Raw genomic sequence first — 17,965 nt, forward strand, 5'->3', positions numbered from 1 at the left:
CTGGGGACCCTAACAATATATCACCACAATCTAACTTCAAGAAGTGGGATGATGCAAATAGGAGATGTATCTACTATGAGGGACTGATAACCTCTGATTCATGCTACTTCTAGGGTCCAGCCTTTTGGGGACTCAATCCAAAGTGAGAAGAATATACTAGGCCCTCCCAATTCTCTGTGGGCCCTGAACTTTGATCCCTCTGTCTCCCTATGTCTCTGAGGCTATTATACTCAGCTTCTTTAAGCAATCCACTGTGGAAGTGGCCACTACCACCTAGGAAAAGCAGCCATAAATGCTGGGTTCACCTCTTTGAGTCTCTGTCTTTGTCATTCCCTGGATCTTGAGCCAGTAATTCCTCATTGTCTTATTAGCTCTGAAATGCTTTCAAGCAGATTTTAAAAAATACTCTGCCTAGGATTTCTAGTTGTCCTCAGAAAAAGAGTTGGTCCAAATGACCAAGTCTGCCCAAATGACCTGTCTTTCCCAAAATATGTTTTATATGACACTAATTCTGAAAGATGCTTTTTCATGAGGAAAATAAAAATGAAGGGTTCTACTGGGAAATAGCTTTGAGTAACCATATGTTTAAAGATTCACAAAACAGGTTAGCATTTTAAAGGCTCTGGTAAGTCCTCCAGTAAAGAAACTGGTTTAGTTTTATTTAGCACAAGGTTTGCCAAACACATAGGTAAGTCCTTCTTTTCATATGGTTCCAGGAAACATACTTTGAAAAATGTAGATAAGAAATCATATCCACAGCTCTTAATATATTTTCTTCTAAATTTCTCTGGGAATTTAAAAATGTTTAATCTTTTCATTCATAAAGATTTTAGGCATAAAATTGAGTTTAAACTATTTTTCCAAACTACTAAACCAAAATGGCACCATTGTTGAAAATGGGCTAAAATACATTATTTGACCTTCTTCGCAAAAAAATAACACTGGTCCGGGAGGATCCCATATGCCACGGAGCAACTAGGCCATGTGCCACAACTACTGAGTCCGGCACGCCTGGAGCCCATGCTCCGCAACAGGAGAGGCCACTGCAATGAGAGGCCCATGCACCGCATCCAAGAGTGGCCCCCGTTCGCCGCAACTAGAGAAAGCCCGCGCGCAGCATGAAGCCCCAATGCAGCCAAAACAAACAAACAAACAAACAAAAAAACCCACTTCTAAAATACCTATGACAGACCATTTATTTTGGAGCCGGGAGGAAAATTTACAGCAAGAAAAACTTTAAACCCATGCATGCTATAAGTACTACACAAAAATAATTACTTCCACTTGGTATCTGAATTAAGTGATACACGATGTCTAGTTAGTTGAAACTGAATTCTGAGGTGGCACATGTTAAAGTAGTTATAACAAAAATGTCATCTAGGATATAATCCAAACAAGTAGAATTACATCTAGCACAGGTTAAATAGGTATATAAGAGTATGAATCAGTGAAGAATCAAGACATTCAATCTTGATATAAGTCTGAGGTTATATTGTGTTATAAGATTGTTACGAGAAATAGATTTATCACAGAACTACCATATGACCCAGCAATCCTACTACTGGGCATATACCCTGAGAAAACCATAATTCAAAAAGAGTCATGTACCAAAACGTTCATTGCAGCTCTATTTACAATAGCCAGGACATGGAAGCAACCTAAGTGTCCATCAACAGATGAATGGATAAAGAAGATGTGGCACATACATACAATGGAATATTACTCAGCCATAAAAAGAAACGAAATTGAGTTATTTGTAGTGAGGTGGATGGACCTAGAGTCTGTCATACAGAGTGAAGTAAGTCAGAAAGAGAAAAACAAATACCGTATGCTAACACATATATATGGAATCTAAGAAAAAAAAAAAAGGTCACGAAGAACCTAGGGGTAAGACGGGAATAAAGACACAGACCTACTAGAGAATGGACTTGAGGATATGGGGAGCGGGAAGGGTAAGCTGTGACAAAGTGAGAGAGTGGCATGGACATATATACACTACCAAACATAAAATAGATAGCTAGTGGGAAGCAGCCGCATAGCACAGGGAGATCAGCTAGGTGGTTTGTGACCACCTAGAGGGGTGGGATAGGGAGGGAGGCACAAGAGGGAAGAGATATGGGAACATATGTATTATGTGTAATTGATTCACTTTGTTATAAAGCAGAAAGTAACACACTATTGGAAAGCAATTATACTCCAATAAAGATGTTAAAAAAAAAGAAATAGATTTATCTCTGTATGTATGCAGTAATAGAAATAGACTTTTAAGTAACTCACTAAGCACTTAAATATTTTAATACTTACTTGAATCTTAAATTTTTATAAAAATTCATGTTCACTAATCATGATCATTAATGTGATTATTAACACTATTAGCACTAAACATATTAAAATAGTTGTCTATGACTGGGGAATGGAGGGTGTGGGGAGAGGAAGGGAATGGGAGTGGAATAGAGGTATAAAGGGAAAAGTGAGTAACATTCTGAGAGATGTTTTGTGCAAACCATTGAATATGTGCCATGATCTGAGGAGTGTGACTAATGTGACCTTCCAGACCTGAGGGTCTAGAAAGGGGGGAAGGAAGCTTACAAATGAAGAAAGATGAATTTAAAAAAAGAAATAAAAGCAACAGGATTAGATTATATGTAGAAGGTCAAATTAGGATGATGACAAAGTCTGAGTCTGAAATTACCAAAGGGAACACAGAAAATTGAGCAAAGACAAAGTCTAGATTTATAGTTGCACGGCAGATAAGAAAGAATAGTATAAAAGCTTTAGGGAAGTGTGGAGAGTACAAAAACCAAAAAAGAACAAAAAGAGAACTGAAACACTTGTTTGATAGGAGGAAGAGCCATGTGTATCAAGCCAGAGGTATGAAAAAAAATAATAAAGGCAAAGGGAAAACACATTAGAAATCTTCAAATAGTTAAACCCCATTAAATAAAAATAACTTTGGAAGTAACACCAAGAGCTAGTCAAAATTAACATTAAATAAAATAGAAATTATTAATTCTAGCCATAACCAGGCTGCAAAGTAGAAGGGAGAGCAAGATGCATAGTGCTGGAAGAATAAAAGCATACGGGAAGGGACTTTCCTGGTGGCGCAGTGGTTAAGAATCTGCCTGCCAATGCAGGGGACACAGGTTCGATCCTTGGTCTGGGAAGATCCCACAGGGTGCGGAGCAACTAAGCCCGTGCACCACAACTACTGAGCCTGTGCTCTAGAACCCATGAGCCACAACTACTGAAGTCCACGTGCCCTAGAGCCACAACAACTGAGCCAACACGCCACAACTACTGAAGCCCATGCACTCTAGGGCGCGCGTGCCGCAACTACTAAGGCCGTGTGCTGCAACTACTGAAGCCCGTGCCCCTAGAGCCCATGCTCCGCAACAAGAGAAGCCACTGCAATGAGAAGCCTGCGCACTGCAACGAAGAGTGGCCCCCACTCACTGCAACTAGAGAAAGCCCACGCGCAGCAACGAAGACCCAGTGCAGCCAAAACAAAATATTTTAAAAAAGCATATGGGAAAATGCAATATAAAAAGAGTATATGGGCACATAAACAACTAAAATAGAGCTGAAAAGAAATAAACTATAAATATTAGTAAATACACATACAAGGATAGCAGTCCTAATGTATAATTGGTAAGACCTTTATGAATTTTTCCACATTTAATTATCTGTTAATAAAATATCCCATAACAGGTCTTATCTGTTTAATTCCATTAAAACAGCAATTAATACAGTGGCAGATACAATTAGGTATTTATTCCTACTTTAGGTCACTAAATGTTTTGTAACTTGTCTCACTCAATAATGTCCATTTCTTTCTTTCTCATCATCTTAAATTATTCAATCATCTCTAAAATTTTCTTAAGGCAGAAGCTCCTCATATTTTTGGAATAAATGGGTTGAATATATGTAATAGGGAATTTTTCCTATAAGTGATCTGTTTTCAGATGTCTCTTTGAACACACAATAGCTAGAAGCAGGGAGAGAATTCCTGCCCTTGTTTTCAGATAAAAATGATGATAACTGTGATTATCACAGATGAAGAGACCAAGACGACTAAATGTGATGGTAATCCAAAGGGATACAGTTATTCTTGTGACTCTTTGACATACATGCCATGTTTTTGTAATGTTAAGATCACAATCTATCTTTACCAGCACTTCAGGGCTAGGCAGACAGACACATTTATGACATGTTTAAACTGCTAGTCATCTTGGCAGGGGTCCCAAAGCAAAAGAGCCAATCTGGCAGCAACCACGACAAAATGTGAATGCTCTACATGTGACTACCAAAACAGATCCTTCAGAGACAAACTTCTCAATTCTCTTTGTGTCTCTAGAAGTAGGCCCACCGTTTCTTCCTACTGCAATTTCTCTGAAAACATTTCACACAATTGTAAGATATAGCAGTCTGCTAACAGTCTAACTCTGGTAAGGACAGATGATACAGAAAGCTTCTCCTTAAGAAACTGTCTTGATGTAAAAATTGTATTAAGGCAATTTAGTCTTTAGAAAAGAACAATGTCTGCTATGAAGGAGGCACTCAATAAATGTTTATTGAATGAATGAGTAACTGAACGTAGGGCCAAGGTATGAGGAATAACATGGGGATATGAAAAAATGTTAAGTATTAATTAGTGAAAGCACTAATTAAACAAAGCGCAAAGGGACATGTCTACTCTAGTCATATATCCCCATATTTTCCTCTTCATTTGGTAGAAGGCCTTGTTTGAGAGAAAATATTCCTTTTATCTCAGATAGGACAGATGCCTACAAAGTAAAACAGTAGGAATTCACTCACCCACTGGGCTGCTTCCAGCTCCATTTGGCACTGTGAGGTCTGAAGTGCTCAACATCCCACCTAACATTAGAGAGAGGAGAGAGGGAATGTGAATTGGCTCTCCTTATCTGAATAACAAGGAATTGAACAGAGGTAACTCTCACTCCATTCCTAAAAAACACAAAAATAAAAACTAGCCCAGTTTGAATTTGGTGTTAACGTGTAATATGATGTAGTCAAATATACAGTCACTCGCCTATCAAGTTCTGGACATGTCTGCCTTCTTGTGCATCAATACCAAATGGTGCATATTAATAAGAATGGGGAGAGTGCTAATGGAGTGCTATAAAATCTAGGAATAATGGGAGAGGAGACACTGCATTACACGCAGTGATGCAGTAAATACACCGAAAATTTCTGCTGAATTAATGAACAAATCAGACAGGGGGAGATGGAGAAAACGCTCTAACTCCAATCAGGTGAGTCATCTCTCCACATTTTTAACATGAATGGCTCATACTCAATTTTAAATCTTTGCCTATGATATCTTAAATAAATTTTCCACCTGTCTAGTATGGCTTTCCCATGATAAGGAAAGCTTTCCCAGAATAAGGAAAGCTTTATTTGTTCCACAAAGCCTAGTACAAGGCTAGAGCCACAGATTTTCAAAATAATACTTTAAAATGGAGGCAATTATGTAATAGTGACTCTTGCTCATCAAAGCAATAAAATTAAGAGTAGCAGAATAAGAAACTGTTTATGTTAGCAATTAGTTTTTTCTTTCTTTTAAAGAATCGGGAAGAATAAATATCAGGACATACCTGCACTGCCAGTACTTGGTGGTCTCTGAGGGGCTCCAGGGGATACATTTCTATGTAATGTGGCTTGAGGTGGAGAGAGCATGTTTGAATCTCCTAATGTTGAGCTGGCTGCCAAAGACGGGGACACAAGTGAACTCCCTGGGTTAGTGTAGGACAAAGCACTAGGGCTGGTCACAGGGACTGTGACAGACATTGAGAAGTTTTGAGGTGGCAAACCGGGCTGTAAATCAAGAAAAAGGAAGAGAAAACTATTAGTTTCATTTTCATCTATATTAAATTTAATAACTTACGAACTTTAATTTGATAAGGTAACACTAGTTACTAAAAGCAGAGGATGGGGATAGGTTCTTACTAAATCAATTTGCAGGTTTAAGCTATTTTCTTTACAATTATATTTGGACATGAGAATGTTTAACATGAACATTTCCAATTTCCATTTTTTATATATTAATACATATGTACTAGTATAATGTATATATTATGTATTTCAAATATTCAGAGATGAAAATGAGAGGTCAGAACCTGATATTAAAGTTGTGTTGTCAAGTTTACACATTATAAAATACATCATTGTTACCAAGAAAGCATAAATTAGCACTTAAATGTAAATCAGCTTAGTAACATTACATTTCTATTGGGAGATTCCAAATATAACAAAAGGGGAAACGTATGTACATATATTATAAACTTCATACATCAAGTTTGCCCTGGTCTGATTTAATTCACTAACATTCTTAATGGACAAAACTAAAAAAACCCAAAAAAACACAAAAAACCCCACGTTACACATATAACACAATGCAATGAGTGTAATAAAAATGCAAAAAAAACAAAACCCTAAACAAAATTAACTACTGACAAGTTATCTTTAAACTGTATAAAGATTAAATTACAAATATTGTTATTTTATTTTCCTCCAAAATATTCCATAGTCCCTTAAAAATAATATTTTCTATTTTCCTCTTGCATTTCCTCCATAGACCACTTATACTTGTTAATCATGATAAATAACAATCCTCTTTATAATTTAAAGTGAGAGAAAATAGAAAACTTTCCTCTCCCTACATCTTAAAACAGTGATTTGCAAAGTAAGGTAACACTGCTAATTCAAAGTTGAAAGAATGTAAATAATTATGTACTTTATTCAATAGTTTATTTCAGGTAGAAAATAACTCATTAGAAAGTATAAAACAATGGATACATGATAAAATGTTTTCAAAGGTAAAGCAATTTTACTTAAACAATGTTTTTGCAGCTTAACATTAACTGCAAGGTCACCAACATCCATGAGTTCAAAAGGGATTTTTTTTTCTGTTGTTTTGTTTCTTAAGAATGGTATTAGCACAAAAAATACCTCCTTAAATCTGTTTTCCATGGGCTTCTTTTTATAGCATAGGACTACTTTGAAGAAATAATCCATGATGCATACTTTAGGGCACAGTTTTAAGAGAATTAACTCTGGTAATGAAAGAAATATCAGCATTGGAACCAATTTGTTCCACAAAGCCTACAACACATTTGTAGTATTCTGGATATGTATCCAGAATAACTGTCTTAAGCAGCTCTTGCCAATGGTGCTTCAATGAGAACTCTCTGAAGAACTATCAAAGGAGTATGAACTCAAAGAAGTACTGTTTCACTACGGTTAAATGTGTTAGCATGGAAAAATTTTAAACCAACTATTTGTTTTGTAACCAGTTTAAGAACACTGCTTCCTTAAATTAAAATCGAGCCAAGGCTCTCTTCCTCAATACCTACAGCGTTAAGAAAAGAATAGGAATTTGGAGGTACTGTCACCCAATTGTTTTGGGACATTAACAAAGAGCCAAATAGTAAGCTACTATTACAGCAACTGTATAAAATAATTAAAAATAATTTTGAAACACCACATTTTATAATAAATCCAGCCATTTTATATTTTATAGTCTCAAGATCTACTTAAGTACATGTAATATTTTAAAAGTCATCGGAGGGAGAGGAAGTCTCATATGCACCCTATATTTAAAATCATGGAAATTTAAACCTGGAAGGGACCTTAAAAAACTATGTGAGCCAACTCACTCACATTACAGATGAGGAAATTGGAATCCAGTATGTTTAGGTGCCCTATCCAAAGACATGGGGATAGTAAGGAGCAGAGCCTGGATTAGGATGTTTTCTCTTCACTTCTCTGTTTAAGACACTGAAGATTGAAGATGTACCATTGTAAGATTTATGCAATTTTATTTTGAAGTTCTATAAAACCAAAAGAAATTAATAAAATACTTTTTCCCCCTTCTACTTACTGCTGTCATCACCCGCTATGAAAATAAACAAGATGTGTTGTCAATCTCTTCATGCACAAGATAAGAGCACAAACCATACTTTAGTACTCACTGCGATTTTATGATTCCGCATCATATTATCAAATTCCTCATTAATTTTTTTATATTTTTCTTCTGTATGTGGAGTTAGCACATAGGAAGTATCAGGGTCTGGGCTGTCGCACCCTCTGTGTTCCTTCTTGTTCAGAGCCTAAATAATGAAGTTAACAAAAAGGATCAACAAATAAAAAGTAGAGGTAAAGTAAAAGTACTTACAGGGCCTCGTTTGAAAATAAAATCACTATCTTCATTTAGTTTGCTGAATCTGTCCTCCGAGAGTGGACTGTGCTCAAAGTAATCGTCAGCATCAGGGCTCTCACAACCATTAAGGCCTTTCTTTCTTAAAGTCTGAAATACAATTGGAAAATTCACACACAAATGATACTAACTTGCCGTGAGTTTTTTTTGTAAAATCTACTATGAGAGCACAGACTGAACGAACTGGGTAATACAAGAGCCGCTGAAATGGTTTTAAATGATCACAATGCACTCTAAGTCTTCAAATAAAGTAAACCTTAGACATAAGCAAAATTATGTTCCCATTATACATTAAGAGAAAAGGAATATTTATATATTTGGATTCTTCCTTTCCAAACTTCCTAGAGAATACTAAGTTACTCACTGCTCTGACAGTTACAATCCAAATCTGATTACAGCCTGATCAACATATCTGATAGGATCAATGAGTGTGAGACCCCGAAATACAAATATATCAAGATGATATATATATATATAAAGTTAGCTTTATAAAATGAACAGTTCAGCAACTTCATCTACTGACATTCCTTTCTGCCTGAGAGTTTATCCCATTCATCAGAAAGAATAGGCTCAATATCCCAATAATTTCATTCCTAATTCGTTCTTAAATACTGTGATTTTGCTACATAACTCTGAAGTATAAATACTCAAATACTTATTTACATATGACAGTAATGACTCTTTCCTACGTAGAATGTACGTATCGTTAGTGACTTCACATATCTTTAAATTTTGTAAAAAAAACTAATTCAGCATGATCTTTTCCACACTTTGCTAGCTCTTTCTACAGAGTGCCTTCATGGATTGATTTAGTCCACTGAATTGACTTTCTGGAGAATTTTCTTGAGTGTTATCAAAGTATCCCCTGGACCATATTGACTCTTTTCCTTTCTTCTTACTTTGGGGTACAAATATAACGAACAGTTGGTTTTCTGAGTTTTAATCTTTTTAATTAAAATCATCACAAAATGACTTGTTTAGTATTTAAAAGAATACACTTAAAACCAAGGGCATGATAATCTATAGAATATTAATTCACTTACAGGCTGTCTAAATTTTTAAAAATCCTGATGGGTCTTATTTTAAAGTAGAATTTTGGGGTTCAACAACTTAGATAGCTTTGAGACTTGCTGATTTTCCAGCCAACCACAGAGGAGTTTTAGGAAGTTAAAATTCTCCAAGTAAGCCTACCTACTTAGGTTAAGAAATATTCGAACAACAGATTAGTACTAGATGAGTGCATTTATAAATGATTATTTATATTAGATTTAAGGTATATTTTAAATTAATTCATAATAATAGATCTTAGTATCCTTTAATACATGATTTACAATAATTATGAATGCTATTTTACTCTTTTTCTTGAAAGAACATAAACACACAATACATTAAGATTTGAGAATTTTTTCTTTATTTCTCTGAAATCTATTTTAAAATTTCACTTTACTCGATTTTTTTTTTTTTTGTATGCTTAAAGGATCATAAGAAATCAGTGGTATAGCTGTGTTAGCTTCTCAAATTGCTTGGCATGCACTAGGAATCCCATACACAATGCCTGAAACTCCCACCACAACACAATCACTAAACATGAGCATATAGCAAACACTACACCTATTTCCCCAGTATCAGCCCCATGGCTCTAAGTTCTGTGGGTCTAAGTAATCACATGAACTTTTATGTGTACTTAGCCATAAAAGGTCCTGTTGTTTAGAACTAAAAGGTGGACATGTATCCTCCCCCATTCGTAGTAGCAAGTTCTGCTTGCCAAAGCTCTGCAACTTGCTATCAGCAATGAAGATGTTAACACTCAGAATACTGGAACACGGTGAACTCTTATAACCAACACAGCTCTAGAAACAGAACAAATATAGTAGTCGCCTACACACAGATTTTATCATGAAGTTGATTTATTCTAGCCTGAAATCTCTGGATATTTTCCCCTCATATTCATATATCTTAAGACTAAGTAATTCACAGCCTTGCTCTTCCACTAATAGCAATCACCAAGTATGGTCTCTGAACATTTTTAAATTACAGAAGAAAAAGAATATGGCCTTTGTTTAGTAATTACACAAAATTTTTATCCTACAACAGTAGGGTTAACTCTACTTGTACCCAAGAGGAAGAATAGCGCTCTGGTATCTCCAGCTCTGCAAGTCTTCACTTTAGAGGGGGTTCCTGTCATTGTGAGAGAATTTAAGAGGCTGTATCAGCTCTGCAGATAACAAGCTAATGTACCTCTGCTGGATATCCAACTTGTGTCTACTTATCACTAGAATATGAAGAGTTGTTTTGAGGACCCAACTACCATAAAAAGACTTTTTCTGTCTTCTTTATCTTACCACATAGCATAATAGTAAAAGTTTCTCCTGTGTCACTGGTACTAACAAGTGGAATGCTGTATCTATTAACAAGGCCAGGCGAGGCACATAAGAAACAGGCTAGCTTCAGTTTTCTTATGTGCTTCAAGTTAGCCACAATAAAAACATTTGCTCAATGAAGAAAACAGTCTGAAAGGTCACCACTACGGAGGAATCTGCTTTTAAGTGGGAAAATATTCAAGAGTACTAGCACTGTGCACTCTCTATAGCTATTACTGATGATTATAATGTTCCACTCTTAGGTAAACAGGACTTTAAAAGTACTTTATTCTTGTACATGTGATTGACAGTTTTTCAGTGCCATTATGGCAAACTTAAGGGGGAAACTCCATTGTGCCAAAATAATTTCATATTTCAGGGGCGTATACCATTTAAGTTGATGTATCCCAGTTGCTTTTCTTAAATAACTGTATTCTGAAACACAGATTATGAATTGCTAAAGGGACCAGTGGTGATGAACTATTAAATTATTAATCAGTTTAAGCTGACTTGATACAACCTGTTCTGTGTCCTTCATATCAGTGTTCCAAACATGTTTAAAGATTCTAACTAGCAAGATTACTTACATGAAATGATAAAATCAGTATACCTACAATTTTCACTAGTCCATTTCTATAGAAAACAGAAATTTTATTTTTGGAGGGTCAGTTAAACACCTTTAAAAACACAAACAATTCTACTTGTCACAACAGAGTTAAACTCTATTATGATTTTAATAGACTTTCTTTTTGTAATTTTGGGAAATTTTATGTAGGTTTTAAATAATGAATGCCCTTAGCTAACATTTACCTTCAACATTAGTTATATAGAGACAAATGGTGAAAAAATTTTAAATGGATCAAAAAATAATTGCTAAGTGTCTTTAATCTAAAACAATGCATCTGTTAGGACACATCCTCCCAGGTTATCTGATTCTTTGTGGTTTGTGCCTGTCTTCAAGCTGTTTTACAACTCTGTAGATAGAAGTTTATTTATAGAAAGTTGATAGTAATGCAAATAATTAGTGCTTATAGACACGTAAATAGATTCTGTCTGAAGGAGGTTTCAACTGACCTCTTTCCTCACTGTGGAAGATGTCAATTTTGCACCTATGAAGAAAATTCATTTTGCCTTCTTGATGGGCTTATGCATTTTTCTAATCTTTGGATTTACCTTTAACCAGTTGCAACATTTTTTTCTTGTTCCCTGAGTAATTAATGAGTTAAAAGTTTTGACTCATGTTCATTTTATAGCTGCCTAAGAATCATGATTTTACCTTCTCTGAAAAAAAATTGTTTTAACAGTTCTAAGAGTGAAACCACCCTTGACTCGTGATTCATAGCAGATCCAAACTCAGAGGAAAAGAGTCTGCTCTTGTTAGAACTTAGTATTGGATTGCGTACCGGTTTTTAAAAGAAAAAAGCAATGTGCTGTTTGTTATTTAAAATTTTTGAAAATATTTAATTGTCTGATTAATAATCTGTACTAATTTACTATGGTATCAAAAATTAAGGAAATATGATCAGAGAAGGATTATGACCTTTCAAGTCTCTTCAAGAAGTTAAGGACAATAATCCTTAATTTTTGTGACAATTCATAAATGAAATATTATTCATATCACAGTATTAAGAGTATAACCATCTAAAACTGCAAACCCCACAATCTCTTGAAACAGGGTTCCTCTCCATCTGAAGCTAACGAGTTCCGAAGTAAAATTCAAGCTGTTGGGGAAAAGAGTAGGTAGTGTTTTGCCTGTAAGCATTTCCAGGGAGAAGGGATCCCTACATGACATCTAAACTTTCTGAGCTGGATACGCCCAAATTAAACTTACAAGTAAGAGGATGTTTTCTTTTTGGTTTTGGTATTAATTAAATCAGTTTTACCCAAATGAAGAGTAACTCAAAGACTTCTACCTACTGATTAAAGACCTCATACGTAGAAAGGCTCTTAAATTTAAGATTTCCATACCAACTTAAGGAAAAACATTAAAAAACTGAAACTTAGTGGGTATCCTGGCTAGAACTTCCATCTAGGTTACATCCATCTTTATTCTTTGACTAGGTTATTTTACAATTCTGTAGAGATGGATATCAGTTTAAAACTATCAGAAAACTCACAGTAACTACAAATAATTCCTGTTCATAGAAATTGTTTTCTGGGGAATGTCACTGATGATCACATTGTGGATACTGACCGATTTTTGCTTCCCCATGTATCGGGTTGGCCAAAAAGTTCGTTCGGGTTTTTCCATCACATCTTACAGAAAAACCGGAACGAACTTTTTGGCCAACCCAAAAAATTCAATTCAGCATTCTTTACTGATGTGTGGTATTCTGAGTTCTTCTTTGAACTGGCTGTGACATCTTACTGGTTCACTCATTAGTTAATTAATTAAAATATTTGACACGTTTACTTTATAGTTGAATGACAGTAATGATTTTATACCTTCTTCCAAATCTAATCTGCAACTTTGAAGACCTACAGTCCCAACTGACTACTGTACATTTCCATCTGGATATTTGGCTAATATCTCTATTTCAATTTAACCAAGATGGAACTCATTTCATTATCTTTTATTAAATAGATCCCCTTTTTGGACTTAGCTATTCTAGTCAACACAGCAAGCAATCTCGCTGTTCACTCTTTGTTCTCTCCCCACATTAACATGAAATTCCAAATTTTGTAATTATTATTTCCATTTCCACTGACTATATATCCTCCTTCGCTTTTCTCTCTCTTCTAATTTGTCCCTTAAATTGTTACAGATTCAGTTCTCCTCAATACCACTTTGTACTTGTCACCCTTGTTTTACATCTTTGATGGCTCTCTGTGATCTAAAAGCAGTAGCCTCTAAACTTTCTAGATTATCCACCCCATCTGTAAACGTATTTCACACACAGCCCCCAATATATGCATACAATGAAAAAATTATATGCATGAATGTCAATCTTTTCAAATATTAACATGCCATATCTTAGGATGAAATATAATTTCCATTTTCTCCCTGAACCCTAGTGGTTTTATACATCTTACATCCCTCCTGAAATAACAGATGTAGAGTACAAAATCAAAATTCCTTAGCCTAACTGCAAGTCACCTAACAGCCTAGCTCTTTACTTTTTTTCATGTAGCACTGACATATACAATATTGAGACTTCCAGTCCATGATATCAGGATACTCTGTTAAGTCAACCCTGCATTCCTGGGATAAATCCAACTTAGTCATAATGTGTATGACTTTTATATATTGCTGAATTTAATTTCTGTATTAGTTAGCATAAGTGATGTTAGATGCTTTAACAAACACAAGTCTCTGTGGCCTAACACCATGAAAGTTTCTTATTCACACAAAGGCTAATGAGGATGTTTCTTATCTCAGAGAGCCTTAGGTGAAACTATTCAGAGCCCAGTCATTTATCTTTTGGTTCCACATGAGGCTCAAGAGTTCCCATCTGGATTCTCTGCAGAGAAGAGAGAGTATGATGATCATGTGGAAGGTATTTTACAGATCAGGCCTGGAAGTAGCATGAATCACTTCTATTAACGTTCCATTGGCCAACTCAGTCACAAGACCACTCCAATGCAAGGCAGGCTGATAGTCTAGATGTGTGCCCAGGCAATGGAGAAAATGACTCAATGTGAAAATAAAAATGTCTCTGATAAAAAAATTTGTGAACTCAAAAAAGTCAACTAATATTATGTTTAGGAGTTTTGTACTTAGATTCAGTGAGACTGACTTCTGATTCTTTTTAGAACTCTCCTGCTGTTTTGCTATCAAGATTAGACTAGCTTCATATAAAGAGAGTTCCCTCTTTTTTTATTCTCTGGAAGAGTTTGTGAAATATTGGTGTTATTTCTTCTTTAAAATTCTGCTAGTACTTCTTAACAAAGCCATCTGGATTTGGAGTTTCTCTGTGGTAAACTTGACAATAAGACTACTCAGATTTTCTATATCTTTCCTGATTCCATTTTGTTAAACTATATTTTTCTCGAAATTTGTCCACTGAGTCAAAATTTTGAGGCACAATGGAATCTTGAGATTATATGTGCTCAAAAAATTATATTAAAATAGCTGTTGAATAGAAAACTAAATGTTACCTTTGTGATCATCTAGTTCACCTCCTACCTTTATAGAGGAGATTAAATTTAGGAGAGACCCAAGTTCTTACCCCGCAACCTCACCACATCACACAGCTATTAAGTGGCAGTACTGGGACCAGAATAAAAGTCTTCTGATGTCCAGTCTAGTGCTCTTTCCACTACACTGTATTAGTTCAGACTGAATTAATCAGTCAACAAACAAAAGGGAGACTACATAGAGGACTGTGATCAGGAACCACTTCAACCACTGGAAAGAGAGCACACTTCTTGTGCATGTGGTTGTAGGCAATGCTTTCAGACTCCTTCCCCAGTTCTTCTATGACCTTATCCATATCTATCTCAGTTAGAAGTGTGTGATGTTCAGGCTATGGTTTCTTTGAATTTTAAGGTCTTACCCAGTATATACCGAAGTTCGATGGCAAAGGTGTCAGCAAATGGTAATGATACTTCTCCCCAACACCACCCAGAACAAACAGTTTTGGGGCCCTTGTCTTCCGGGAGCTAGATACTAGGCAGCCCAGCAGTCTCATTTTACCCACAGGGATAATGTAACTCTGTTGCAGAACTCCACATATAAATGAACACTTTGACAGAGTTGGCTCTTGGAGTACTGTGAAGTCAGGAAAGTATATCTTCAAAGCCCTGCCTCTTGGTTCTTCACTATCCATGTGTGTGTGTGTGTGTGTGTACTTAAACTCTACAAATGACTTCATTTGCCTTTATCCTTTTTTTTCCCCTTTAATCCAACAAAAATTACTGACAGCATTCTACTAGGTTCTGATATTCACTGATAAAACAGACATGGGAATCAAAAGACACAGGACCTTCAAGATGGAAGAGCAGTAAGATGTGGAGATACCTTCCTCCCCACAAATACATTAAAAATGCATCTACATGTGGAACAACTCCTACAGAACACCTATTGCCAGAACACTGGCAGAAGACCTCAGACTTCCCAAAGGGCAAAAAAATCCCCACGTACCTGGGTAGAGCAAAAGAAAAAAGAAAAAGCAGAGACAAAAGAATAGGGACAAGACCTGCACCTCTGGGAGGGAGCTGTGAAGGAGGAAATGTTTCCACACACTAGGAAGCCCCTTCACTGGTGAAGACAGCGGGTGGGCAGGGGGGAAGCTTAGGAGCCACGGAGGAGAGCGCAGCAACAGGGGTACAGAAGGCAAAGTGGAGAGATTCCTGCACAAAGGATCTGTGCCGACCAGCACTCACCAGCCTGTCTGCTCACCTGCTGGGGTGGGTGGGGGCTGGGAGCTGAGGCTCGGGCTTCGGAGGTCAGACCCCAGGGAGTGGACTGGGGTTGGTTGTGTGAAGACAGCCAGAAGGGGGCTAGTGCACCACAACTAGCCAGGAGGGAGTCAGGGAAAAAGTCTGGACCTGCTGAAGAGGCAAGAGACCATTGTTTCAGGATGCGCGAGAAGATTCCTTCCCCGTGTGCCCAGAAAAGACAGAGCACCGCCTAAGTGACCTCCAGAGACGGACACGAGCTGCGGCTATCAGCTCGGACCACAGAGACGGGCATGGAATGCTAACGCTGCTGCCGTTGCCACCAAGAATCCAGTGTGCAAGTACAGGTCATTACCCACCCCCACCCCCACCCTCTGCAAGCCTGCGCAGCCCGCCACTGCCAGGGTCCCGAGATCCAGGGACAACTTTCCTCGGAGAATACATGGCGCGCCTCGGGCTGTTGCAATGGCATGTTGGCTTCTACCGCCGCAGGACTGCCCCGCATTCCAATTATAACCTGTATCCCTCCCTCTCCCCAGCCTGAAAGAGCAAGAGAAGCCTAATCAGCCGCTGTTTTAACCCCTCCTGTCTGGGCAGGGAACAGATGCCTGAGGGCAACCTACATGCAGACTGCAGGGCCAAAACCAAAGCTGAACCCCAGGAGCTGTGAAAACAAAGAAGAGAAAGGGAAATTTCTCCGAGCAGCCTCAGGAGCAGCAGATTAAATCCCCACAATCAACTTGATGAGCCTACATCTGTGGAATACCTGAATAGACAACGAATGTTCCCAAAATTGAGGCGGTGGACTTGGGAGAAACTGTAGACTTCAGGTTTTCGGTCTGAGGCTGATTTGTTTCTGATTTTTATGTTTATCGTAGTTTAGTTTTTAGTGCTTGTTATCACTGGTGGATTCGTTTATTGGTTTAGTTGCTCTCTTCCTTTTTTAGTGTTTTAAAATTTATTTTTAAAATTTTTATTATTATTTTTATTTTTTCTATATTTTTTTAAATTTTACTTTTTTCTTCCTTTTTCTTCTTCCTTTTCTTCTGAGCCGTGTAGCTAACAGGGTCCTAGTGCTCCGGCTGAGTGTCAGGCCTGAACCTCCAAGGTGGCAGAGCCAAATCCAGGACACTGAACCACCAGACACCTCCCAGCCCCACATAATATCAATCGCTGAGAGCTCTCCCAGAGATCTCCATCTCAACACTAAGACACAACTCCACCCAATGGCGAGCAAGATCCAGTACTGGATGCCCCATGCCAAACAACTAGCAAGACAGGAACACAACCCTACCCATTAGCAGAGAAGCTGCCTAAAATCATACCAAGTTCACAGACACCCTGAAACACACCACCGGATGCAGCCCTGTCCACCAGAAAGACAAGATCCAGCCCCACCAACCAGAACACAGGCACCAGTCCCCACCACCAGGAAGCCTTCACAAGTCACTGAACCAACCTCACTACTGGAGGCAGACACCAAAAACAATGGGAACTACGAACCTGCAGCCTGTGAAAAGGAGACCCCAAACACAGTAAGTTAAACAAAGAGAGAAGACAGAGAAATATGCAGCACATGAAGGAGCAAGGTAAAAACCCACCAGACCAAACAAATGAAGAGGAAACAGGCAGTCTACATGAAAAAGAATTCAGAATAATGATAGTAAACATGATCCAATCTCTTGGAAAAAGAATGAAGGAAATACAAGAAACGTTTAACAAGGACCTAGAAGAACTAAAGAGCACACAATGCTGAACAACACAAAAAATGAAATTAAAAATTCTCTAGAAGGAATCAACAGCAGAATACCTGAGGCAGAACGGATAAGTAACCTGGAAGAGAAAATAATGGAAATAACTGCTGCACGGCAGAATAAAGAAAAAAGAATGAAAACAATTGAGGACAGTCTGAGACCTCTGGGACCACATTAAATGCACCAACATTCGAATTATAGGGGTCCCAGAAGAAAAAGAGAAAAAGAAAGGGTCTGAGAAAATATTTAAAAAGATTATAGTTGAAAACTTCCCT

General features: G+C 37.2%; 1 protein-coding gene across 14 annotated transcripts in view; it reads right to left on the reverse strand.

Annotated features, from left to right (window-relative positions):
- MEF2A (myocyte enhancer factor 2A) overlaps positions 1-17,965 on the reverse strand; it is a gene marked incomplete at its 5' end in the record, with an annotated part of 92,269 nt that overhangs the window by 34,807 nt on the left and 39,497 nt on the right. For 5 of the 14 annotated variants that reach the window (XM_079700070.1, XM_079700069.1, XM_079700071.1 and 2 more), the window contains 3 exons: positions 4,816-4,875; positions 5,616-5,835; positions 8,195-8,326. The exons of 1 other annotated variant lie outside the window; for it this stretch is intronic. In XM_079700070.1, coding sequence (XP_079556196.1) covers positions 4,816-4,875; positions 5,616-5,835; positions 8,195-8,326 — 412 coding nt within the window. Of the gene's footprint in view, positions 1-4,815; positions 4,876-5,615; positions 5,836-7,979; positions 8,130-8,194; positions 8,327-17,965 lie in introns of all 14 variants that reach the window. 8 more of the 14 variants (XM_079700081.1, XM_079700080.1, XM_079700077.1 and 5 more) reach the window with 4 other exon arrangements.

The sequence above is a fragment of the Hyperoodon ampullatus genome (assembly GCF_949752795.1).
Source record: "Hyperoodon ampullatus genome assembly, chromosome: 3".
In the NCBI taxonomy this organism is placed as follows: Eukaryota; Metazoa; Chordata; class Mammalia; order Artiodactyla; family Ziphiidae; genus Hyperoodon; species Hyperoodon ampullatus.